This window comes from Delphinus delphis, chromosome 6 (genome assembly GCF_949987515.2).
Source record: "Delphinus delphis chromosome 6, mDelDel1.2, whole genome shotgun sequence".
Classification (NCBI taxonomy): domain Eukaryota; kingdom Metazoa; phylum Chordata; class Mammalia; order Artiodactyla; family Delphinidae; genus Delphinus; species Delphinus delphis.
The window spans coordinates 23779223-23805641 of NC_082688.1; the positions used below are offsets into that span (position 1 = coordinate 23779223).

Here is a 26419-nt window from a genome sequence, read left to right on the forward strand (position 1 = left end):
GACAGGATTTCAACAGGCAGAGATGAGAGAATGAGTCATTTCAGGAGGTTGATATGGGTGGCCTTCATTCTTCAAGGGGAAACGAGAACAAGGTTTGTGCTTGGGCTTGGACCGGGATGACCAAGGCTGGACAAGGTGGTGGCAACAAAGACCAAACTGAGAGAAGCTCACAGAGGTGAGAAAAATGGAGACAGAGTAATGTCTTCTCAGACAGAAGCTGGAGAACTTCACCTTGGAAGGGGAGTTTTAGGATGAAGAAGAGCGGCGTCTGTGTTGGCTGTGGTGGCTGCCACACGAAGTCAATCCCCAAGCACCATTCGGGCATCTTGGCAGGAAATCAGACGACTCTCCTCAACCCATACCTTGTAGGCAAAGCTGATACGCCTTAGGAGCTCTGCTGTCTCTAACCAAACACAGATTTCTTTAACTTCACATGTGACTCATGTTTACAGAGGCATCGCTGGATAGTCTGTTTGGACTGTGATGCAGTGACTATGTGTACCATGGAAAAAATGAGAAAGACATCCTAGCAGGACGCCAGGGCGCAGTTGAGGAAATCCTGTGATGTGTCATCCATGCAACGCTAGAAGGTCACCAGAGCACGGGGCAGGCTGAACAGCGTCCCCCGTTCTTGAAATGTCACCAGGGGGTGGGAGCACGGTTTTCTGCCGGGCCCAGGTCAGGTTTCCAGCGTCTCAGGGATGAAATGGTCAGCCAAGCTAGGAGAGGTTTCAGATGACCGCCTTTTCCTGAATGCAACTCAGTCGAGGCCTGGGTTGTTGCAGTTCCCCATCTTCTTTCTCTGGCCGTTTTGTGACCAGCTGTGTCAGGAAAGCATGACTCTTGATCTGAAGGTCACTGAAAGGACTTTCACTTCTCGTTCATCCTCACCCAAAGCTCTTCTTTTCTCTTCCATTCCTCAGCCACATGCGTTTCCAAAACAGGAGTGAGAGTTCTTGACTTACAGCTGTTTCTTTGGAGCAAGCTATACATTGTCAGGCCCTGGTCATACTTACAGCCGTGACTTGTCAAGTAACCTATGCTCTGTGCTTCGTTAGCAAAATTGAGAGGGAATCAAAAATGTAAAACAATTTTTAAAATATATTGTACACACATCATTTTTTTTCCAGAGAGAACTGGTTTACTTTGAAATAAGTTATATGTCCCACAGTAGATAATTCAGAAGGTACACAAATGTTTCTAGCAAAAAGTAAACACCCGTCCCTCTCTTGCCCCACTTGTCCAATTCCTCTTCGGGAGGTAACGACCTTCCTTGTTTCAGTTTTGTGTGTACTCTACATACTTCAATGTGTTTGTTTTAAGGTCCACTCCTCTAAGCAAACATGACCACCACTATGACTGCCACCGTTACTGCCTCCTTCCAGTCCCATGGTTAGCTTGTTCTTAGCCCCAGGAGAGCATGGTTAGATGCATGCAGTCAGAGATCCAAGGTCAAGAGCAGAGAGCCTGAGAGCTCTCTATTAGGGGGTCCATATTTGCCTGAAGGGAATGCTCTCTCTCCACATCTCTTTCCCTCCCCTCTGCTCCTCTAGATACGCACCTCCTTTAAGAAGCTGCTCTTGTCCGTAGTCCCATTCATCAAAGCATCAGTGATACCTACAAGATCATCTCTTAGTAAAATTTCCCATCCTTTTCGTTTATTACTCAGACTATGTTCTTGGTGTGCACACATTGGAGGCTGTAGGATAGAAGCTATAAAACTTCAGTGTACATAAGATTCTTATAGTTAATTACAAAATGCAGGTCCCTGGATTCCACAATCAGAGATTCAGGTCTGGCCTGAAGCCAGGAGTCTGCTTTTTCACAAGGACCCCTTCTCCCAAGATGAACTTGATATATGGTTCCTGGATCAAACTTTTAAAATGCTGCCTTCATTATTGTTCCTGACTCCTTTCCCTTGAATCATCTGTGAAGGAAACCCTGAGTGTTTCCTTTATCATTGCCGATTTTTTTTAAAGCCATGACCTGTGTGTGGCCTCTTCTACATTGCCTGGGTGTTTTTCTCTTTCTCCTTTTGTTCTCGGGCACTTGAACCTTCAAGGTGTGGTTGGGAGACTTGACAAACCCATTCTCCCTGGGTTTTGTAAGATGACACCACTCCTTTCAAGGAAGGCCACTGCTTAAATACTATCAGCCACAGCTCAGGATGCCAACTTTCACTCTCTGCATTTCTCTTCACTTCAGAGTCAGATCTCAAAAGTCCCTAGACTAACATTTCCATTTTACATGCGGCAGCAAATCTATGTGGTGGTCCATGGGCTATTATGGTCCTTTTGGTCTTCTGGCATATCTATACCACGTGCACAAGAAGAGTGTTTTTAAAACTCAGGTCTGGGTATCCCTGAGGGTTCGCTCATGTATTCTTGAAGGTCTGAAAACCCTCTGAGATAATTGTTGAATGTTACCTTTCCATTTTGATGATAATATTAAAAATATATGCATAATCTGGATTCTGTGGCTGACCCCCTTACAATGGGGGGCTGCTGCATGAATTCAGTTCCCATATTCAAAGGGACAGTTTAAAGGGACAGCATTTAACTTTTGGTATGTGGACAAGTGCGGCGAGCCGTTTCTGACCGGCAGAATAACGAGCCGCCACACGCAAGATTCTTCTCGTATCACACTTTATTGGAGCACAGCTTGGTTGAAGAAAGATGGAAGGAAGACCCCGCAATCCTAGAGCAGTCTGCTTATATAGGGATTAAGAACATGTGTCGCTCTGTGATTGGCTTTCGCCGGTGGTGCGACTTGTGAGCCAGCATCGGATAGGTCGCTGCTTTAAAATACTTAGCGCAAGCGCAGTGGCCACAGGAAGGATGACTCAGCTTATTTCAGCTTCCTGCCGCGTAGCAGTTAGCTGACCGCGCCCTACATCTCCCCCTTTTTTATTTACTAGAACACCAAGCAGAATGTAGCCCGTACAAGTGTTCACCTCATGATGTGCTCACTGTTCGAGGGCAGTTTTCCGCTGGCATGTTTGAGACACCTTCCTGCATGCAATGCCAACAAGGGCTGCAGGGTGCAAAGGCTGACTCAGAATAATGGCTGATTCCCTATAGAGGTGCAATGGCAACAAGGCCTCTCTGTGCAAGGGCAATCAGGACAATGAATGACTCCCTATAGAGGTGCAATGGCAACAAGGCCTCTCTGTGCAAGGGCAATCAGGACAATGGATGACTCCCTATAGAGGTGCAATGGCAACAAGGCCTCTCTGTGTAAGGGCAATCATTTCGAATTATTCAGGGCGGAGAGCCAGGCTGCGGGAGAATCTCCTTCCTTAATAGCCAGAAGTGCCTGAGTGAGCAGGACCCTATCTCGATGTGCCCTGATGCGCACACGACAGACCAACCAGAGACACAGCATAATCCCAAATACACAGCAGACTCCAAAGATTCCTACCCCCACCCACTCCCCAAAGGAGGAAAAGGCAGAAGAGAGCCAAGAGGCAAAATCTCCAAAGGCAACGGGCTCCAGCCCGGCAGCACTCAGTTGCACAATCTGAATAATCCTTTGTGGAATTCCAACTAATACAAAGACTTCGATTAAGAATCATCAGGAACATCCAGCTCAGCATCTTCTCTGAAGTTTTCTTCAACAATTCTCGTCAGTCTTGATGGCACCCAGATCGGATCTTGATCCTGACTGGACTACTCACCGACGGTTACCACTCCGTGTGTCGAGTTCTGAATCGGTCCTCCATGCAGGGCGCGAAGTTCCCGGGTTTCGGCACCACTTGCGGCGAGCCGTTTCTGACCGGCAGAATAACGAGCCGCCACACGCAAGATTCTTCTCGTATCACACTTTATTGGAGCACAGCTTGGTTGAAGAAAGATGGAAGGAAGACCCCGCAATCCTAGAGCAGTCTGCTTATATAGGGATTAAGAACATGTGTCGCTCTGTGATTGGCTTTCGCCGGTGGTGCGACTTGTGAGCCAGCATCGGATAGGTCGCTGCTTTAAAATACTTAGCGCAAGCGCAGTGGCCACAGGAAGGATGACTCAGCTTATTTCAGCTTCCTGCCGCGTAGCAGTTAGCTGACCGCGCCCTACAGACAAGCACATTTGGCTTCCGTCTGGCTCAGACTGAAAGACTGAGTCCTTCCTGGGGGTGACAAGGGGAGGGCCCTCGGGTCCTGGCCCCTGGTGCCTCTTTGGCTTCATCTCTTGCAGCCTGCCCCTTGCCCCACCAGCCTCCTTACTACAGACGTGCTCCCTTAAGGGCATTTCTACTGTTATTCTCTCTGCCCAGAAGGTTCTTCCCCCAGATATCTGCATGAATAATTCCCTCATCTCCTTCAGGTCCTTGCTTGAGTGATTCACTTGCTCAGTCCTATTTCAAATTGCAACTCCCCACTCACCCCACCTCCATCCCTGTGCCTATCACCCTTGCCCCTGGTCTCTTCACATACAACAACATTCACTTATTCATAATGTGTGTTGTTCATTGTCTGGCTTGCCCTGTTAGCATGCATGCCCACAAGAGCAGAAATGGTTGTTTTGTTCACTGATGTCTCCCAGGCACCTAGAGCAGTGCCTGACACACAGTAGGTGTTTAATAAATATTTGATGAAGGAATGAATGAATTAACAACAGTCACCTCATCTCTGTTCTTGTATTTATGTTCAATTTGTTCATCGGTTTTCCAGACAAAACTCCTCTTTTGGCAGTGATGATTTGCAATGGAAAGACATTTTTTAATGGCTAAAACTTTACACTTAAAAATTCGTGTTTCTCAAAGTGAGATCTATGTGGTCCAAGATTCCAAGAATGCAAGCTGAGGGGATGAGGGGTCCCAAGTCAGACTAACACGTCTCTACAGGCTCCTGACTTGACCACTTCCTCTCCCTCCCTCCTGGGCCAGGGACAGACAGCCTGTCGCGATCTGCCACCTCCGGACAAGCACAGACAGGTCTCTGTGAAAGGAACCTCTCACGTTTTCGCCCAGTTTGAGTGTCATTTTCCCTCTCTCTGCCTCGCTTTCTTTGGCTTGCCAACTTTCAAGTTTGTTTCATTTTTCCTGATAATAAAAGAAACACACTTACCGTAAAACAAGAGTTAGGGACCTCTAAAAACGTACAGAGAAATAGATGCCCAAAGACTTGAAACTCCCCTGATTTGTAAAAGATACCTTCTGTACTTTGTTTCTCTGCTTATAAACGCAATACTCAGACACAGCCGCCCCCATTAATATTTTGGTGCATTTCTTCCTAGCCCTTTTTCTATGTGTATGTATTAAGAGGAAATATCAGAAGTTGCCAATATTCAACCATTGTTGACCTAGGAAATGGCGATTTTATATGGTATATCCTAGTCATTCACACGGTTGAAGCCATACTATGCGTATAATTTTACATCCTATTCTTTTCACTTGTCATTATAACAGCACCACTTGCCCATGTATCCGTGAGCTTGCGTTAACAGCACAAATAATTGATGAGCATTAGCATCTCAGCTGGGAGCCCAGCCTCATAAATCATTGAAAACAGTCCACGTGGTGCCCAGGCTTCCTGAGTCTTGATATGAATGACAATCGCAGTGATTCTTCCAGGAAACTCGTCCTAGAAATGCCCTCAGCCAATTGCCTGGGTGCAGTACCTGGCACCAGATTTTCTGCCCAAATGGCAGCTTCTGGGAATGCTGCTAGTAACTGTGTCCGGTCGTTAATCTTGTCCCTCTTAAATGAATTTGTGCCTTACCAGTGATGCATATTGGGTTTGTGGTATGTCTTCCTCTCCAATGAAATGACTCTCTTTGGCTTTTTGTGTTTACTGTGGTTTGTTTAGTGGTTTCTGGGCCAGGTACAGTCTACCAGCATGATTGAAAGAGAGACCTGACTTTTTTTAGCTTACCAGCAGTAGGAGGGCTGCTTTTAGGGCCCTGGCTTTCTCTCTGCAAACATCATCACACTATCAAGTCTGTACTTTTTCATCACAGCAGAGTCCTGAGGAGTCCATGGACCATGTGGTGCCTTTATGTTGTGATTCTGCCTCCAAAATGATTGCCCAGGGACAGTAATCTAGGTGGGTCCTCGTTATCTGAGACTTGGGACAGCCCTGTTCCTCATTGGGTCTCTATTTGCTCTAGATCTGGCTGGCTTCAACCACATAGACTAAGAAGATTATATGTCCATCCAAAAGTCTCATTTGCATAAGGTTTGGGAGCTTATAAAATCAACTGACATTGCTGATAATAACATCGTGTACTCCAGGTGCAACAGTTTAAAAGGATGAACTTTAACATTTTGACCCCAAGAATAAAACAGTAGCAGGAGACCAGAACATTTAAAGGTAATCTACAGCGTATAAACATATCAAAAGGGTAGAGAAAATAAGGCAAAAAGACACAAAAAATGAAATATGCGGTCTCTCTTATGATCGATACATGGCAAGCAGAGAGGCAATATTATAAATATTGACCCTGGCTTTGAGGTCAGTCCAACTTGCATTCAAATCCTGACCCTGTCCCTTACTAGTTGTGAAAGGCTCCTAGACCGCTTCCTTTTCTGTAAAACTGACCTAAAAACACCCACTCTGCAGAATGACTGTGTGCAGTAAAGACAGAATATGTGTAAAATACTGATCACACGTGAGCTTGATAATAGTAGTTATTACTGTTATTTATAGACACACAAAACTTGAAGAATTTTTGATTTGATCTTTTAAATGTTTATCATTGCAAACACAACACTGGGACAGTAACAGATAAACTTAAAAAGAAAAACCAACCTCACTACCCACCAAAATCAGACTATTTACATTTTCCCATATTTCCATTACACAGGGTATTTGTATTTTCAGCCTTTTTTCACCTAACATTGTGCTGTAAGTTTCCTCCTGTTGCAACACGGTTTAGTTTAGTGTAAAATAGTTATTATTTCAACAAATATAGCATAATCGAATTAATCATTCCTCTGTTTGTGAACATTTATTTGCTTGGGGAATATTCTTTCCTTTTGTTCCTGTTTCTGCTATGGTGAGTTGAAATGCACGGTTTAAAAAATATTTAGGTCTTTTTCCGTAGGTGTATAGATATTTTTTAGCTCGAATTTGAGCACTGTATAAGCTACTGACTGTTTACTGTGGATAAAGAAGAGGTAGCTTCAGCCTAGTTTCTAGCGTAAGGCAAATTGGGACAACGCCAAGAATCCTCATGCTTATTAACCTCAGTTTCCTCATCTCAGCACTTGACAAACTGGTATGAGGATGACCGATAATTGAGGTAGGCACCCAAAAAATGGACCTTTAAAGTGGACTAAACCTGCTCACGTTCTTGATTTCATTCATTCCCCACACAGGGCCCAGACCGAAACGGTAGGTATTCATATTATTTGAAGCACAGGGTTAGGTATTCATATCATTTGGGGTAAGGTTCTTACCCCAGGTCACACAGCGGCTGGGAGAGGACGAAGAACGTCTTTCGCGGATTATGAATTCCCAGCTTTCCCACTGGGCTTTGAAAACAAAAAATGCCCCCAGACCCCACCCTAACTGAGGGCGGGAACTGAGGGGCTGAGGGGCCAGCTGAGCTCCGCGGGAGGTGTCGCGCGCCCCGCCAGGAGGCTCCGCCTCCCGGGCTCTCGGGCCCCGCCCGGCTCCGAGCATGCCCAGTGCACTCCCCGCCGTCCCAACGGTGCCGGGAGAGCGCTGCAACTCCAGGTTTTGCTGGCGACCGGAGGTCCGGGGGCGGGTCCGGGCGGGTCCTGTTCCGGGGACTCCTTGGCTCGGTTGAAATTCCACGGACAAGACGCTCGGGCGGCGCCCTGTGCAGGGGCGCAACTCGGGGGCAGGGACCGAACTGAAGCACCAGGTGCTGCCAGCTGCCGCCGAATGGTCCTAGGCCCACAGGGCCCTTGGACCCTCAGGCATCTGGTCCGGACAGGATGATTACAGCCGTCACTCCATCCTTTCATTCACATATTCATTCAACAAACTGTTTTTGAGCACCTACTGTGCCTGGTGCTGTCGTAGGGGCTGGGACAATGTCGTGAAGACGGGCAGGGCTACAGCCCCAGAGCTAAAATTCCAGAGGTGAATACACAATAAGTAAGCAAATCAGGGGAAAAGCAGTTACCGACTTCATCTCCTGCTACTTTGCCCTGCTTGCTATTTCCTAAGCAGTCCTGCGCCTTAGTGTCTGCACTGGCTGATCCCTCTGCCAGAAATGCTCTCCCCAATTTATCTGCGTGGCTGAAATGTCTGACCACGTCATTGAAAACTGCACTCCCTCCACCCCAAGTTTCTTTTCCCCTCGTAAAGCGTATCACCTTCTACTACGCAGTTTGCTTTTTTGCATGTTTATTGTGTATCGCCTGCCTCTCTTCCGCCAAACTCCGGCAAGGGACAAGATTTCTGTCTATTCACCACACGTGAAGAATCAGAGTAAGTGATCAATAATTATTTGTTGAATGAATTAATAGATAGTGATAAATGTGAAGAAAATAAAGTGAGGACATGGAACAGAGGGCTATCTTAGTAAGGTGGTCAGGGAAGGCCTCGGAGAAGGAGGACCTACGTACAATGAGAAGGTTCCAGCCACGGCAATAGCTGGGCAAAGACGTCCCACACAGAGGAGGAAAGGCATGTGTAAATGTCCTGAGGCTAGACAAGTTCTGAGTGTTTGATGGACAGAAAGGTGCTCACGGGGCTGCAGGAATGCAGGAGCCAGATCAGGTAAAGGGCCCATAAGTCTTGGGAAGAAAGTTCAAGCCAGGAAGTTTCTAGTGGAACGGGATGGGCACTGCACTGGGAGTCAGCAGGACCCCAGCTGGGCAAGACTTCTCCTTAAGTCAAAAATTTGTTTATCGCCGGCTGCTCGACATTCCTAGTAAAATCACTTAGGGCTGGGCACACAGTAGGTGCCCAATAAATGGTAATGGAACGAATGCCTGCGTGCATGCGCGAGGGGACACCGGGCTGCACGGAACTCGGCAAGAGAGCCCTGGTGGCCCTGGGAGACGCGTCCGAGCACACCGGCCTCGGGTGGGGGCGGGGGCGTCCCGCAGGGCGTTCCGGGAGCCCGCCCCCCGCCCGGCGCGCGGGCCCGTCGCGGCCAGCCGGGCCGGCGGGAGCCGCCCGCGGGCGGCACTGGGCATGCTCAGACGGCGGCCAGGTCGCGCCGCGAGCGAGCTTCTGCGCCGCCCGCACGCGCGACCTACCTGGGCGCCCCGCGCCCCCAGATGCTGCAGGTACGGGCCGACGCGACCCCAGCGGGCTGGGGGCAGGGCATGGGGCCACCGGGGGCCGGGGTCGCGCTGGGCGCCGCCCCGCCCCCACCCTTCCCCAGGCGCGCGGCGAACGCGCGGGCGGGCTGGCGGACGCGGCGGCCCCGGGTTCCCGGCGCCTCGTCGGGGCGGGGAGGGGCGCCCTGGCCGCGCTCACCTGGTGGGGCGCGGGTAGGAGGGAGCAGGCCGGGCCGGGTGGGGCTGGGTCCCGGCGATCCGGGAGGGCCCAGCGGCCGGCGATCCGGGAGGGCCCAGCGCCGCCGCGACCGCGGCCCCTGCCCCGGCCGCCGAGGGGTCGCACAGCCCGCGTGGAGCCAGCCAAGCGCGGCGGCCAAACCTTCTCGGCTCCCAGGGCGAATTCGCCTCTCGGCTTTCAAAGATGGCATTTCCTGGGCCTGGCACGAACTCCAGCGCCAATAAATCCTCCCCATTCCACAGATGATATGGAATAATTTATCAGGTACCTGCGATGAGACAGCTGCAGTGGGGGAGTGTATGTGAGAGCGCCCAGTCCCCCGGAAATTCCCGTTTTCAGCAACCTGAACTTACTGAGAAGTTGAGGTTGCCTTAAAAATTCATGGGAAGTTGAGAAGACTTGACACCTGGGTTTTCCGAGGTGGTGGAAAGAGCTTGTGACTTGGAAACTGGAGACCTCCATTCAGGTTGGGCTCCCTCTTGGCCAGCTGGTGACCTTGGGACGAGTTGTCTAACCTCTCTGATCTTCATTTTCCTCCCCTGCAAACAGCCGGTAATAATGCCCACCTCACTGGGTTGTTGGGTGGATTAAGTGGGATAAATTATGTGGAGGTGTTTGGCACCGTGCCTGGCCAAAGCAAACAAGCAGTTGGCATGATGGGAATTTAACTCGTTTAGAGACCCTCGTGGCTCCCATTTCACCAGGAAATTGGAATTACGAAAGCATCTTCAGGGCCTAGTGCCAGATTGACAGACCCTGTCTTTGTGCCCTGGAGAACCTCTACTGAAATCTTTGGAAAAACAATTTAGCTGAATTGTAATCGGAGAGCACCTTCTTTAAAAGCAGTTTTATACATTCAGAAACTCCAGAAGTTGGCAGTTCAGCTTGACTTACAAAAGAGCTGTTTTGCAAGATGATCCATCTTGCAAGTGTTTAAGCAGATGATGCTTTGAAAGTAAAGCCTAGTTAGGAAGATTTCTGTTCTAAAAAGCTCCCAAACCCAGCTTTCAGTGATTATTGAAATTAGGGTTTCTTTCACAATGTTAACATTTGGGGTTCAGTAATTCTTTGTTGTGGGGCCTTTTCTATGCGTTGTAGGATGTTTAGCAGCGTCTTTGGTCTCCACCCAGTAGATTCCGGTAGCAATCCCTTTCCCTCAGTTGTGCCAACCAAAAGTGCTTCCCGACGTCCCTCCCTGTGCGGGGGCAGGGTGCAAATTTTCCCTTTCTCCCCGCTTTAGAACCACCATGCTTTCTGTCATCAGCCTATCTGAGTTGTTTGAGAAGTTCATCTTATGTTTTTGCTCTAATAACCAACCTTTGTATAGACTTGTAGAACTGCACAGAGTACATCCATGTGCATCAACTGATTTAACTTTTACAACTCCCCTGTGAGGCTGGTGTTATTCCCATTTTACAGGTGAGGAAACTGAGGCTTTGAGCAGTCAATTACACAGTACGTGGTGTAGCTGGGATATAACTCATGTCATCTGGTTCCGCGGACAGGTCTTTTCCTTCTGCATCAGGCTGCTCTTTATTGTATTGAGACTTTCAAATAGGTGGCATTTCTGATGATTAAATCAAGATGTAAAGTAGATTGGAAGCTGGAAACCTTTCTGGCTAGTTGAAAATTAACAACAGTAAGCTATTGTCTGACAGAGAGTAGGTCATTCTAGTTAAATATTCTAGTTTATAGTAAGCTCCCATAAATCCTGCATACAGTTGATGGAATACCAATGTGCAGAGAATTAGAGTAGAATAAAACGTGCCTAATACTCTGTATTGATCCTGCCTTGTCCCTGGTGATTTGCTGTCTCCTAAAACCAACTCGTATATGCAAATTAGACATTAGCTGGAATGTAAAAGGTCAGGTTACTGAAGGCATCTCAGAGTGGCTGGAGTGGCTGAGGCATTCCGTTCAGCAAGTATTTATTGAGCTGCTTCTACATGGCAGATGCAGTGCTGGGTGGGGATGCAGAGTGGGCCAGTGGACTCCAGTGAACCCGGGGTGCCTGGAGAACTTCTCAAGGAGAGGGCAGGTCTTGGCCAGGCCAGACACACAGGAGGCCAAGGTCAGGGACAGCTTGGGGTGGGAGAAAGAACCTAAGTTAACACAGAGTCCAATTTAGGATCCCACACTGCTTCACCATCCTTTTTTGAGCCCTCCATTTCCACATTTTATCATAGAGAAGGTATTCTGGTGGCTTTTAACATTCCCATTCAAGTGTCAGGAACCTGGTCAGAGATGAATCTTATCTCTGAAAGAAGTTTGGCTTCCAAGCTGGTAATTGGTCTCAGGGGATTGAGACCAGCTCCTTGATTGTTGACTGTGATCTGGGAGGTTCTGCATGCATTGTTTAATTTCAATGTGCTCCCTCTCTCCTCTTACAGTTGAGGAAACTCAGCTAGCAAAGGTAGTGTGGGACCAGGAGCTAGAGGGACGAACTGGGACCTTCTGAACTTCGGGTCCAGGCACACGAGGAATTCCATTTTCTAGGATGGACATAATCTACCAGAGGACTTTGGGGACTGGAGGGAACAGGAAGACAAGGCACCCTACCCACCCCCCACCAACCTCGGGGTTTGTGGCATGTTGGGGGATGGGGGGAACCTGCGATTTGTGGTCCTTCCCTCTCTCCGTTGGTAAGTGCCTGTTGACCGTAGTCCCAGGACTCACCTTCCTTCCTTCAGACAACGGTCCTGGGAAGCAGGGCCACCCTCTTCATCTCTTCGCAGGGGCTGGAATGCCGAGGGCAATCCCCTGGCGTTGACAGGCTGGGAGTGTGGGGCAGCCAGCTGGTGTAGCTTCCCAAGCCTGGGCTCTTCTGACCAACTCTGATAGAGACAAGATCGGACCAGGTCAGTGTCCACTCTGCCCAGGTCTGGGTCCTGGCAACTGCAGACTGTGATCTCACAGGCATCTCCTTTCATCCGCCTGAGGGGGAACTAAAAGGGAGTGCTTGGTGGGTCCCTGGCTGAAATCTGATCTGGTCATGGGTTCCGAGACCCAGAGATCTTGCATCTCCATAGCTTCTGGTCATGCATGATGCACCTGTAATAGCCTTCCGCCTCCAGGGGAAGATCAGCTGTGAGCACGGATGTAACAGCAGATTCAGACCTTTACTGAGCCTATACTATGTGTCAGGCCCTAGGGTTACAGAGATGAAAGCTGAACCCGTCTTGGAAGGATTCATGGTGGAGTTGGGAAGACAGTGACATGGTGACATTTCTGTGTGAGTGTGTACACGCATGTGGGCATGCATGTGCTGTCTATCTGTGTGTCTGACAACTGCTTTAAAAGAGGATAAAGCTAGATGCAGGAGACCCCAATGGAGAGAGCCATTCATTCTGACGGGCATCAGGGTAGTTGGAGTAGTTGGCATTTGAATTCAGCCTTGAGGGCAGAAAAAGATGGTATTCAGGGGGCAGACAGAATGGCAGATGCAAAGACTCAGAGGCATGAAGAGACCTCGCGTATTTCGGGAATGGTGACTCTTCCCAGGCCCAGCCTCCTGATCTTGGCTAATGCAGGACCCACCTCCTATAGTGAGGGTACCCCCCCATCTCTGTACAGGGGCCTGGCCTCAGTCATCCCGGGGTATGTGTCCATTCCCCTTGTTTGTCCTGCATAGGAGTGATGCCTCTGTGCTGTCTCCGAGGCATGAGCACCTTCTGCCAGGGATGCCTCTGGTTTTAGTTATTACACACTGATATGACACTTACTAGCTTCCAGGCAATGTTCTGAGTGCTTTCCAAATATTAATCTTTTCATCTTTGTAGCAACCCTCTGGCCGTGCTGCTTCCCTGAGTACTGGCCACTGGGTGGGTAGGTAGGTGGGGGCAGAGCTCACGTCCCCGGTCTGTGTCCCTCTGTGGACGATGCTCTCATCATGATACAGCTTCTCCTGGCTGCGGTTTACATCGATGTGCCAGGAAGCAGCCAAGTCTGAGAGTCCTGATGGAGTGCTGACTGCCTCGGATTTTTCTCCCTGACCCCGTTTCCTTCAGGGGGCCAGCAGGGCTCCACTGGCTACATTTTCTGAACCAAAGACTGGGCTCTGTAGTCTGAGAAAGAATGTTTGTGCTGCGTCTTTGTGCAAGAGGAGGCCTGGGAGGTGTTGTTTGGATACTGAGAGTGGAATTTTTGAGACATTTCGATGGTTTATGTGGAAAGTTAGAACAGAACATTTGAAATTGGGATAGTCCTGGAAAATTCAGGTCCCGTGATTTACTGTCAGGATACACAAGCTTTTAGTAAATAGTTAAGCGATGTGTAGTTTGAATTTTCTGTACTGAGCCTCTTGGAGCCTCAAAATGGAATAAATAGTACCTTCTAGCCCCAGAATCTTGCTAATACTTACCAGCCCCAGTTTACAGATGGGATGAGAAAACTGAGGCTCAGAGAGATGAAATGACTCCTGGAAGGGCACACTGCTCTACGAGGACAGCCAAGGTTTGAACTCAAGTCTGTCCCCAGGCGAATACTTGACTGTAAAATGAGGATAATAATAGAACCTGTTTCCGTTAAAGGAGCTAATGACCGAAAACCCACTCAGGTAGAACTTGGCACAGAAAAGGGTCCCCTCCCTTTGTGTTTGCGCCGCTGACCCGCCGACAAGCGCCTTGTTTAGCCTTCGATGCTGAGAGTGGCTGTCGCGAGTGATGGCCTGCTCCCAGGGCAGGGCTGAGGGCCCGGCTCACAGGGCTAGAGGGACGTTCCAAGGGGCAGGGTCCAGGACCAGAAAGGGGCTGTGGCCAGCTGGGTGCTGTGTTGACGAAAGGCACTGGTCTGACTTAGAGAGAGGAGTGTGAAGACCTGGTCCCTGCACGCTACTTCCCTCAGGTGAGTCAGCCTCGATCTAGACATGAGGGTCTTGGTGGGAGAGGCAGCAACCAGCTCTGTCAACCATCCATTGACCCAAACCACTGGTGGGCCTAGAGTGGAGATAATGACAGCGTGAGCTCAGGTCTTGCTCGCTTTGCTCCCCCCACCATTCCCTCCCCAGGTCTGGTTATCAAATTCATACATGGTTGCTGTAGAAAATTAAGGTGTCAAGGAGCAATGGAAAAATCCTGCATGGTGTTCTTCCTGGAAGCAGCTCTCCCCACCGCCATCACCACCATGGAGGACTCCACATGCCAGCCTGTTCTCTGCTGTAGCCAAGGGGGTCTTTCAAAGCTGCTTCCTTTTGCTTTTAGAATAAAAGACAAAACTAATGTTGGCATCTCCTGCAGGCCCTGGTGTACATGCTTTGGTCCCCATGCTGTCTCTGCTCACAGGGCCAGTGAGAACCTGGAACCTTCCTCCCCTCCTCCCCAGTTAACTCATTCTTTGGGCCTTGGCTGCGTGATTGTAGATGCCTCCCTTCGCCTTCCTGCTGTGGGTAAAACTGCCTGCTGTAAACGCTCACATTCTGGCCCCCAGGTCTCTCTCCTTTCACAGCACTTTTCACAGTTGCAATTTTGTGCTTAATTAGTGTAATTATTTGTATTAGTACCCGTCTCCTCAGCTACACTGCGAGCTCTGTGAAATCAGGGTCTCTCTTCCTTTGAACACACATGCACACACCACACACACACTTTCTTTGAGACTTCTTTTTTTTCTTTTAACTTTTTATTTTGACCTAATTCAGACTTACAGAGAAGTTCCAAGAATAGAACAGAGAACTCCCATATACCCTTCACCCAGATTTGTCAAATGTTACCGTTTTATCACATTTATTTTATTCTTCTCTCTGGGTATACATTTTTTTCCTAAACCATTTGAGGACCATTTATAGAGTCTTCCTTTCCCCCTAAATACTTCAGTGTATTTCCTAAAACCAATGACATTCTCCTATATAACCATGGTACACTTTTTAAACAAGAAATCAGTATTGATACAGTACTGTTATCTAATCTACAGACCTACAGGCTTTGCCAGTTGTCTTGGTAGTGTCCTTTGTAGCAAAGAAAACCCCAGATCGTGCGTTGCATGTGCTTATGTCTCTTCAGTCTCCTTTAAATTAGAGCAGTTCCTCAGGCTTTCTTTGTCTTTTGTGACCTTGACATTTTTGGAGAATACAGGCCAGTTATTTGGTAGAATTCTCCTCAGTTTGAGTCTGTTTTAACCCACCATGTGTCTTCAATGCCACTGAAACATCAAATGCACTCAGTTAACATTTGCTGAATGAAAAAAGTCAGCAGGTTGTCTAGTCTCCCCCACTCCCACTCCTTTCAGCAGAAGGATGTTTTGGGTTTTTTTGTTTTTTTTAATTTATTTTTGGCTGCGTTGGGTCTTTGTTGCTGCGCGCGGGCTTTCTCTAGTTGCGGCGAGTGGGGGCTACTCTTCGTTGCCGTGCGCGGGCTTCTCATTGCAGTGGCTTCTCTTGTTGGGGAGCACGGGCTCTAGGCACGCGGGCTTCAGTAGTTGTGGCACGCGGGCTCAGTAGTTGTGGCTCACAGGCTTAGTTGCTCCACAGCACGTGGGATCTTCCTGGTCCAGGCCTCGAACCTGTGTCCCCTTGCATTGGCAGGCGGATTTTTAACCCCTGTGCCACCAGGGAAGCCCAGAATGTTGTTATTTAGTTGCCATCTTGCTGTATATAGATTTGAATCTTGCTACTTTAACTTTTATGCATTTATTTTTTTACTGGAAGTGTAGTTGACATACAATATTATGTCAGTTTCAGGTGAACAACATAGTGATTTGACATTTGCCTACATTATGAAATGATCACCACGATAAGTCTAGTAACCATCTGTCCCCATACAAAGTTATTACATAGTGTGGTCTACATTCCTTAAGCTGTATATTACATCCCTGTGGCTTATGTATTTTATAACTGGAAGTTTGTACTTCTTAATCCCTTCACCTAGTTTGCCCAACCTGTCCCCCCACCCCCTGCAACCATCTGTTTGTCCTCTGTATCTATGAGTCTATTTCTGTTTTGTTTCATTTGTTCTTCTGTTTTTCAGATTTCACATGTAAGTGAAGTCATACAGTATTTGTCTTTGTCTGGCTTACCTCACTTAGCATAATACCCTCTAGTTCAGTGGTCCCCAACCTTTTTGGCACCAGGGACGGGTTTCATGGAAGACAGTTTTTCCATGGATGGCAGTGGGAATGGTTCAGGCGGTAATGCGAGGAATGAGGAGGGATGGGGAGCAATGCGGAGGGGTGGGGAGCGAAGGGGAGCAGTGGGGAGCGATGGGGAGGGATGGGGAGCGATGGGGAGTGAAGGGGAGCGATGGGGAGGGATGGGGAGCGAAGGGGAGCAGTGGGGAGCGGCAGATGAAGCTTTCCTCGCTCACCCACTGCTCACCTCCTTCTGTGCTGCCTGGTTCCTAACAGGCCGCGGCCCAGTATCGGTCTGCAACCCGGGGGTTGCGGACCCCTCCTCTAGATCCGTGTTCCCACAAATGGCAAGGTTTTATTCTTTTTTATGGCTGAGTAATGTTCCATTGTATATATACACCACATCTTCTTTGTTCGTTCATCTACCCTGACATTCTTTTTTAATAACACAGCTTTCCCCACAAAAGAGAGGCTTCCTCCAGGGATAGTGAGCTGCTGTCTCTGCAGGAATACAAGCGGACGCCGGGCCATGGCTTGGCAGGGACGCTAGAGTGGAGAACAGAACATTTGGTGAGGGGCAAGACTCAGCCTGCACGTTCCTCCTGACACTGAGTGCCTTCTCCAAATGCAACTCTGACTTCCCAGGCCGAGGGGCCCAAGAATAAGGTAACTAGAATTTCTAATCCAAACCAGAACGTTTTGAGAATAAATGAGGAGCTGTTAATAATTGCATCTAGTCAAGTAACTTCAACTTGGGCTATCCTGGATAAATCAGGATATGTGGTCACTCTACCCAAAGGTGACTTTGAAGTTGGAGATCAGTGCCTGGGGATCAGCCTAGAAAACCCTCTAGCAGTAGGAATTTTCTGCCTGGACAAAGCGAAACTCATCTCCCTGGCATTGCCTGCCAGGCCCATATTAGTGGCTTTGGTCCTCTCTGTGGTTGCACCTCCCTTGGTGTGCCCCTCCCAGCCTTTCTCCTGCTACATCCACTTTGTTTCAGCCCTCCCCTCACCTGTTCCTTCCTGCCACAGGGACTGAGAGAGCCTGGAACATCACTTCCAAACCCAGGCTGGATGGAGGAGGGGGGATGGGGTTTGTGATACATGCACAGGGGGGAAAACAGGCCAGCTGTGCTTCCTACTGACCCAATTTTAATGGAATTTAAGAGCCAGGGTGTGTAAGTGAGGTATGGCTGGAGACCAGAGTTTCCCTAGACCTAATCTTTCCCACCCGGCCCCCGCCACGCTCACACTTCACCTGTCTTTCGTGCGCAGACACCCAGGTTCCTCTTCCAGCCCTAGTTCTGAGATCAGAACCGAGTTGCTGGTCTTTGGCAGAGGCACGGAAGCAGCTGGCATTGGGGACCCAGGCACAAGAGGATGGGCATTGAATGACTAGAAGGTGCAGAGAAGGACTTGGATGCAGAGAGACCAGGCAGGAAACCAGCATCTAGGGAGTCTGGTAACAAGGCCAATACAGGGTCATTTATCAGGAAGCCTAGAGTTGCAGTATTGAATGCCTGACACTTGGTCACAGGGGCAGGCACTGGTGTCTGATTAGTCCAGTTCCTTAACTCATTTTCTGCCTAGCAAAAAACACGAACTCTGCCTTCCTGGATTAAAAAGTGTAGGCATACCTCATTGTATTGGGCTTCGCAGATACTGTGTTTTTTACATTGAAGGTTTATGGCAACCCTGCATCAGTCAGGTCTCTCGGTGCCATTTTTCCAACAGCATTTGCTCACTTCGGGTCTCTGTGTCACCTTTTGGTAATTCTCGCAATATTTCAAACACTCTACTGGCAAAAGGTAATGAGTCACTGAAGGCTCAAATGATGGTTAGCATTTTTTTTAGCAATAAAATATGTTTAATTAAGGTATGTATATTGTTTTTTAGACATAATGCTGTTATACACTTAATAAACTACAGTATAGTGCAAACATAATTTTTATATGCACTGGGAAACCAAAAAAATGTGCGTGACTCTTTTTATTGCGGTATTTGCTTTATTGCGGTGTTCTGGAACGGAACCCACAGTATCTCTGAGGTATGCCTGTTTTATAGGGTGAAAATGTGAAGGTATAGAGATTTTCTGGGGCATCCTAGTCCTGTGGACTTCAAGAACATGGTCCAGTGCAGTATAGTGTTTTTATAACTCCAGGCATTGGTGGCTTTAAGGGAAAAGCCAGTTAGAGTTTCTAGTTATTAGAATGCAAGATACTAGCACTTACTGAACTTTGGAAATTTCTCTGGTTAACTGTGATACTATGTTTACTGGTTAAAAATGTTCTCCCCCACCCCACCCAGGCATAGCTATGTAAAAGCATTGAGTTTGAGGTCACCTTTTACAGGACAGAGAGGGTCACACAGTGTCTGAACTGGAAAGGACCTCAGAAGAATCTTTTCCAGCTCCCTCTCTTTACAGGTGGGGAAACTGAGGCATGCTCAGGGCACACAGTCACAGAGCAGGGACTGGTACCTGAATCATATAGTTTCCAGCCCCCAGACCTTGGGTGTGTTTTCTAGATATCATCTAAGGAAGTTTATTAAATAGACTGTATATTTCTATCATTTTGTTAACATCTTTTGGCATTTGTCTAACTGTAGAAATAAGCTGTATTGGCATCAAAGTATTAATAGTTGTGCATTTCTTGCTCTTTTATGTAGAAGTTGCTAGGCTGATTTTTTTTTTGATTAATTTATTTTTGGCTGCATTGAGTGTTCGTTGCTGTGCTCGGGCTTCTCATTGCGGTGGCTTCTCTTGTTGTGGATCTCGGGCTCTAGGCATGCGGACTTCAGTAGTTGTGGCATGCGGGCTCAGTAGCTGTGGCTCGTGGGCTCTAGAGCACAGGCTCAGTAGTTGTGGTGCACAGGCTTAGTTGTTCCGCGGCATGTGGGATCTTCCTGGACCAGGGCTCAAACCCATGTCCCATGCACTGGCAGGTGGATTCTTAACCACTGCACCACCAGGGAAGCCCTGCTAGGCTGATTGTTTTTTTTTCGTTTTTATGTAAGAAGATGATATATACCTTCCATTGAGTTTCTGTATTCTGTACTACTGTTTCTCAAACTTTAGCACATCAGAATCGCCTTTTAACACACAAGCTGCTATGCCCCACCCGCAGAGTTTCTGAGTAGGTGGGTCTGAATCAGACTCAGGTGAGGCCTCAGAATTTGCATTTCTTTTTTTTTTAGCACTTTTTTTAAACTTTTTGGCCAGGCCACACGGCCTGCGGGATTTTAGCTCCCCGACCAGGGATCAAACCTGTGGCCCCTGCAGTGGAAGCCCGGAGTCTTAACCACTGGACTGCCAGGGAAGTCCCATAATTTGCATTTCTAACAAGCTCCTCAGTGATGCTGCTGGTCCAGAGACCGGGGACCATCCTTTGAGGATCGCTGCCCCAGGCTTCGTGATAGTTCCAGATGGTGTGCTCTGTGCTTTACAGCCAGCTGGGCCCTCCTTGCTGCCCAACCAGCCCTCTGTCCTCCCTGTTGCTCCCATGCCAGCCAGCCTAGCTTCTCCACTCTCTCTGGGTCTCCTACCTGTTGCCCTCCCCTCTCCAGATGACCCCACCACCTGTGGCCCTGGGATGCTCAGGGCCGTCTGGAGGGAGCTTCCTCACCTTTCCTCCTCCCTCCTTCATTTTCTCTTTCTTCCTTTCTTCCAGTTTGAGAAATGAGTGTCTCTGGCTCTGGCTTACCTCTCCACTTCCAGTTGAAAACTGTCCTCCCATCACCAAAAAAAAAAAAAAAGCCTTCTCCCAGCCCGGCCTTACCATTAGGTCACCGCCCCATCACTCCCTTCCTTTCACTGCCAAGCCTGCTGGCAGAATAGTTTACAGTCGCAGAAAAAGATTGGCTCTCACCTCTCTTGACATAGACATGCTATTCAATTCCAGAAGTTCAGGTTTTCTATACCTATGCTGAAAGAAAGACAGTTTTTTTAAGGGTTTTTTTTGTTTGTTTTTTTTTGGCTGCATTGGGTCTTTGCTACCGGGCGCGGGCTTTCTCTAGTTGCGGCAAGCGGGGGCTACTCTTCATTGCAGTGGGCAAGCTTCTCATGTGGTGGCTTCTCTTGTTGTGGAGCACGGGCTCTAGGCGTGCAGGCTTCAGTAGTTGTGGCATGTGTGCTCAGTAGTTGTGGCACGCAGGCTCAGTAGTTGTGGCACGCAGGCTCTAGGGCATGTGGGCTTCAGTAGTTGTGGCTCAAGGGCTTAGTTGCTCTGCAGCATGTGGGATCTTCCCGAACCAGGGCTCGAACCCATGTCCCCTGCATTGGCAGGTGGATTCTTAACCACTGCGCCACCAGGGAAGTCCCAGAGAGACATATTTTTTTTATTTGTGGTAAAATACACATAACATAAAACTTACCATTTTAACCATTTTTAAGTGTATATACAGTTCCGTGGCATTAAGCACAGTCACACTTGTGTGCTACCATCACCACCATGCATCCACAGAACTCTCTTCATCTTACAAAACTGAAACTCTACCCACTGAATACTAACTCCCCATTCCCTCCCCGACCCCCCACCCCATCCCTGGCAGCCACCCTCTACTTTCTGTCTCTATAATTTTGTCTACTCTAGGTACGTCATATAACTGGAATCATGCAGTACTTGCCGTTTTGTGATTGGCTTATTTCACTTAGCATAATGTCCTCCAGGTTCATCCATGTTGTCACATGTGTCAGAATTTTCTTCCTTTTTAAGGCTGAGTAATGCTCCATTGAACGTACATACAACATTTTGTTATTCAGTCATCTGTCAATGGATGCCTAGGTTGCTTCCACCTTTTGGCTATTGCAAGTAGTGCTTCTATGAACATGCGTGTACCGAAGGACACAATTCTGATTAAAGGGGGCTTGCAACCTCAGGTGAGATGTTTAGGCATTTATTTATCTAGCAGTCTCAGCTTTATCTATCACCTGCATCCCCCAGCCCATTGTCCCCAGGCTTCCCCACCTGCCCCTTGAGCAACACTGCCCTTGCTGTGATGGCCAGGAACCGCTCACTTGTCAAGGTCAGTGGCATTTCATCACTCAGACCATTTGCTCTTTGTGCCGATGCCCCCCTGCTGGGGCTTCTGTGATGCAGCTCCCCTCCTGCCTCCCCACCCACCCTGGCTCATCCTCTGCTCTCTGGCTCCTTTTCCCTCTGTTCTGTCGTCTTGCAGGCCTTCCTGGGTGAGCACACCTTATCCCATCATCAGGGGCTCACAGGTCTGCTCCAGCCTGGTCATGTCTGTGTGTGTATCACATCTGAACATCTCCCCCTGAGTGTCCCCACGTCCCTCTTCTGCATGTGCATGTCCAAAGCAGAGCTCTGCACCTTCCTCCTTAAAAATGTTCTCTCTGTAAGTGACGTGTTTTCCAGCATAGAAACCCCAGGGTCTCCCTTCACTCCTACAGCTGCACCGGACAAAGCCCTCTCATCACACCTCAGCCCCTCCTCCAACCTGCCCCTCCTTCCCCCCACTAAAACTGGGTGGGTTCACACACTTCTCCCATTTGCCTCTCTCCCCAGTGGGTCCCTAACATTTATACGTGCTTCATGTTGTTGCCAGAAAGTGTTCCCTGCAGAAGCACTAAGGTCACCTCTTCTCTGCGGGTCCCATGTCGCCTGGCTCCCTCCGGCGTTGCTTTCCCCCGTCTCTCCCCCTAACCCTGCTGGTGATATGCTCTAAGCTAGGGCTTCCCAAGCGTTAGTGCTAACATGCAGATTCTGATTCGAGGGGCCTGGGGGGTGGGCCCTGCCTTCTGCATCCCTACCAGGCCCCCCAGGTGGTGTTGAGACTGTGGCCAGAGACCACATGTTGAGTAGCTGGACTCCAGAATAGATCTGTGTATGACAAAGTGTGTATCACAAATAAAGTGTTTTTGGTCTATAAATAATGCAGGAATTTAAAATTTTTGTGTTGTAATTTTAACGTTTTCTGTTTTATACAAAGTTAATCTTAAATTTTTTCGATCATAAGGCAGATTCCCTTGTTGCAGTGACTATTTGCTACTAAAAGACATTTTCAAAGACTAAGAAAGGCTTTAGTTTCTTAAGAGTTACCATATAGGTCCAGGTGAATGAATATATGGGGGGTTGAGAACGTTTCCCCATTAAAGGGGTACATGTTCGGGGTCGGGCCCCCCCTTGTGAGCATCCCCAGGGCAGAGACCTTCTCTTCCTCAGCTCCATCCCCAGGGCCCTGCTGGGCCTCCTCAGGATGTGGGCTGAAGGGTAAGGAGGCAAGTCGCAGCCTCCTCTTGGAGATGACGGTGGAAACTGGTGATTTGATGTGGGAAGACTGGGCTTGGAAGGGAGCCCCGTCAAAGGAGGGGAGGGAAAGGGTTCTTGGCAGCTGGCCTTGTTGAGGCCTGTTTTGTGACTTTTAATAGGGTTTTGCTGTGGAGGAGCCGCTTGGGAGAAAACTGCTGGTGGAGGTGTCCCCTGGTGCTGGGCTTCCTCCTGGAGAGGGCAGGGGAAGGGAGGGGAGGGGAAGGGAGGGGAGGGGAGGGGAAAGGAGTGGGGGGGAGGGGAGGGGAGGAGAAGGGAGGGGGAGGGGAGAGGAGGGGAGGGGAGGAGAAGGGAGGGGGAGGGGAGAGGAGGGGAGGGGAGGAGAAGGGAGGGGGAGGGGAGAGGAGGGGAAGGGGAGGGGAGGGGAGGGGGAGGGGACAGGGAGGGAGGGGAGTGGGAGGGGAGTGGAGGGGAGGGGAGGGCAGGCAATGGAGCCGAGCAAACTTGGGGGGCTCTGACTGCATTGGCTGGTTCAGGAGGGTCGGAGAAGCATGTCTCAAGTGGTGAAGGATCAGGTTCATGAGTGAGGGGAGGGGGTGGATGTCAGGGAAGGGGGTAGGCGTTGGGGGCCAGCCTGCCCCAAAAGCTTCACTGCTCCTGCTGTCCCATTAGTCTCAGCAATTTAGTCCATCGTTGAAGGGCTTCCTGATCTGGCCCCTGCTTGCCTCTCCCACTGTTCTGTGACTTTCCCCCTCGTTTCTAGGTCTGGCCAAAGGACTGTTCCCCGTTAAAATAGGTGTACCACCTCCTCCTGAGCCCTGTGGTGTGCACTGTTATCTCTTGGTGCAGGTTGTAAGCTGGGGCTGTCTCCGGACCCCCTCTCACTAACTCCGTGACCCCAGCGAGCCTCCTGGCGTTTTGATGTCCTCGTTTCCACAGTGGGGCTGACAGGCGTCCCCGCCTCACGAGGCTGGGTGAGATTCCAGGATGACAGGGGCTTCTCCCAGTGGCACGTGGTGATTACTCAGGAAGTACTGGTGGTGCGTCACTGCCTGCCATCTGTCCCTCTCAGCTTGTCAGAAGGACCGTAGCGTGGCACTTGTCCCCAGGTGGAGCCCCGGTCTCAGATGGAGAGGGCTGTGACCCATGCATGCTGCCCTGGGCAGGGTGGGGCCAGAGTGATGCCGTTGTGGGGTGGACCCCCTGGGGGTGGTGTGTCAGCTCACTGCGTGGATGTTGAAGACACCAAGAGTTGGCAGCTGGCAACAGGGTGAAAGGAGGAAAGCTGAAGGCCTGGGGGAGTTGAAATGGGTCGGCGAGCAGGACCTCTCAGACTTCAATGTGCAGGCGAACAGGATACCGTAGGCCTGGGGCCGGGCGTAAGATTGCGCATTCCTAACGGGCACCTGGGTTGATAACAGTGCTGCCAGTCTGGACACCGCCGTGAGTGGCATTGGTCAGGAATATGACACATGGTGGCGAGGCTCGTAGAGAAGAGCATATGGAGGAAGTGAAGTAAGCTCAGCTGCATGGCCGTCTCCCCAGCCCCGTGGAGCACATGCACCCAGGCGTCTGGGGTGTGGAGGGTTAGACGGGAATCAGACTGTGGGTGATGGACAAGGGGCAGCAGGAGCCCCTGCAGGTTTGGGGATAAACGTTGGGTGATTTGATTTTGCCGTTTGATACTCCATCCTTCAAGGTGTAGTTTTGCCATTAGAATCCCCTTAAAAGCTGTTTGCATGGGCTCGAGGATGAGCTGTGGTCACACCCTAGACAAAGCCCCAGCAGCCAGTGGCACACACCTGACTTAACAGAAGCACTCCCCACACTGGAAGGTGATGATTTGATTATTCCTGCATCTCTCTCTGAGACAGCCTCTTCCTCACCGCTGAACCCCAGCACCTGCCGTGGAGCCTGGCCACAGCTGGGGCTCATTAAATGTCCGTGGCGTCATAGGGGGTGAGCTCAGAGTGTTCACGCAGGAAGAACACATAAAGCCCTGTGGCTGAAAGAGCGGGGGAACCAAGCACTGAGTCAGGTGCCTGGGAGAGTGGTGGTGTGGATGGGAGAAGGTGGTGTAAGCCGTCAGCAGCACCTCAACTAAACATGCCAGGACCATCTTCGGAAGATGGAACAGGGACTCGGAAAGGATGAGTGCTGGGGATCTGGATTGGGGCGTCCGTTGTGAGAGATGGGCTGTGGGTTTTCTGGAGTGGTGGAGGCTTCAACGGGAGGATGGGAATTTCAGCCAAGAAACCACTGGTTTGATCCAGGAACCCGGAGCAAACCTGATTTTCCGCTTCCTTCAGGAGAGGGCAGGTGTCCAGATTTATGCAAATGGAGGATTAAGAAATCTCTCCCTGTGCATCGGCGTGCCATAAGCAGCGCTTCCCAAGGCTGGGTGGAGCCAGCAGGTTGAGGCCCATCGTGTGGCAGGGGCTGGAGACACAGCTGTTGGCATGTTGAACCTCAGCCATGGAAGGAAGGGCCCCCTGAGGCGGGGGTCTAACTCCCTGAACCTCAGACCCCTGTGAGTTGGGGTCAACCTTATTTTGCTGAGAAGGAAATGGAGTCTCAGAGAGGTTCAGCAACTTGCCCACAGTCACACAGCTGGGAGGCAGAGGAGTCAGGCTACAACGTGGGTCCGTGGGCCAGGGGAGTGTCAGGTGGGGCAGCCCAGCCTGGGAGCGGGGTTTCTGGGGGAGGAGTGACAGGTATGGCAGCGGGGCCAGGGCTGGGGCAGGGTGGGGAGGGCTGCGGGTACCAGGCGCTGGGGGCAAGCGGGAGGAAGAGGAAGAAGCAGGGTCAGGTGAAGGCAGAAAGGGGCGAGGAGGTGACCAGGTGTCACGGGAGGGAGGTTTAAGCAGTTACACACCCTCGGCTCGAATGAGGTATCAGGTGACAGCATTTTAAGTTCTATCAGTTTGATTTTTGAACTCTTTCTTGCTCATGGAAAACTTAGGCACTACAGAAAATTTGAAAGAAGAGACGGACTAACAGTTTTCACGGTCTTGTGAGTTCCTTCATACTTTATACAATGACTTATAGTTGTGGCCACACTGTAGGTACACTTTTGTAACCAGCCTTTTTTACTTAATATTCTAACGTTTTCCATGTCATTATGAAGTCTTCATGGATATTCGTGGCTGTTTTATGATTTACTTAACTGGCCTTCTAAGCTTGGAAATTGGCTTTTTCGGTGTAATTTTCAATGTTATGTCTCTGGGAGGAAGATCTTTGCAAATAAAACTTTCATGTATGGATGTATCCTGACAGTAGGTTCCTAGAAATGGAATTACTGGTCAAACCACCTCCCAGCATTGTTGGAATGATATGCTGTTAGGAGTGCTGACACGGGCCTTCTAGGAGTGCAGGTGTCAGCCTTGTGCACACTAGCTGTTCACGCAGTGCATGTGTGTGTATCTCACAAGCATTTATTAAGTGCCTGTGAGGAGAGACTCCATTTTCTGTGGCCAGGCCAGCACCGTAGCGGCTGCCGGCATCTTGGGCTTGGCTGGGACGTGTGGGAAGTTTGATGGCACGTGATGTCCCAGCTCTGCCTGCCCAGGAGCCCGGGACAGGCAACACTCTGTGGCCGCGGGGTTCAGGCAGTGCTCACGCGCGGGTCTGGAGCTGCCTGCCTTCCCCACTGTCACGCTTAGGGACATGGAATTACTGAGTGTGATGCTCCCATTTTG

The 26419-nt window shown here is 49.7% G+C and overlaps 1 protein-coding gene across 3 annotated transcripts in view; it reads left to right on the forward strand.

Annotated features, from left to right (window-relative positions):
- Positions 1-9092: 9092 nt before the first annotated feature.
- PTPN3 (protein tyrosine phosphatase non-receptor type 3) overlaps positions 9093-26419 on the forward strand; it is a 109758-nt gene continuing 92431 nt past the window's right edge. The window contains exons 1-2 of one of the 3 annotated variants that reach the window (XM_060014356.1): positions 9093-9204; positions 9679-9700. In XM_060014356.1, the coding sequence (XP_059870339.1) occupies positions 9196-9204; positions 9679-9700 (31 nt within the window). In that variant the 5' untranslated portion in view covers positions 9093-9195. Of the gene's footprint in view, positions 9205-9678; positions 9701-16944; positions 17159-26419 lie in introns of all 3 variants that reach the window. The other 2 variants (XM_060014358.1, XM_060014357.1) reach the window with 2 other exon arrangements.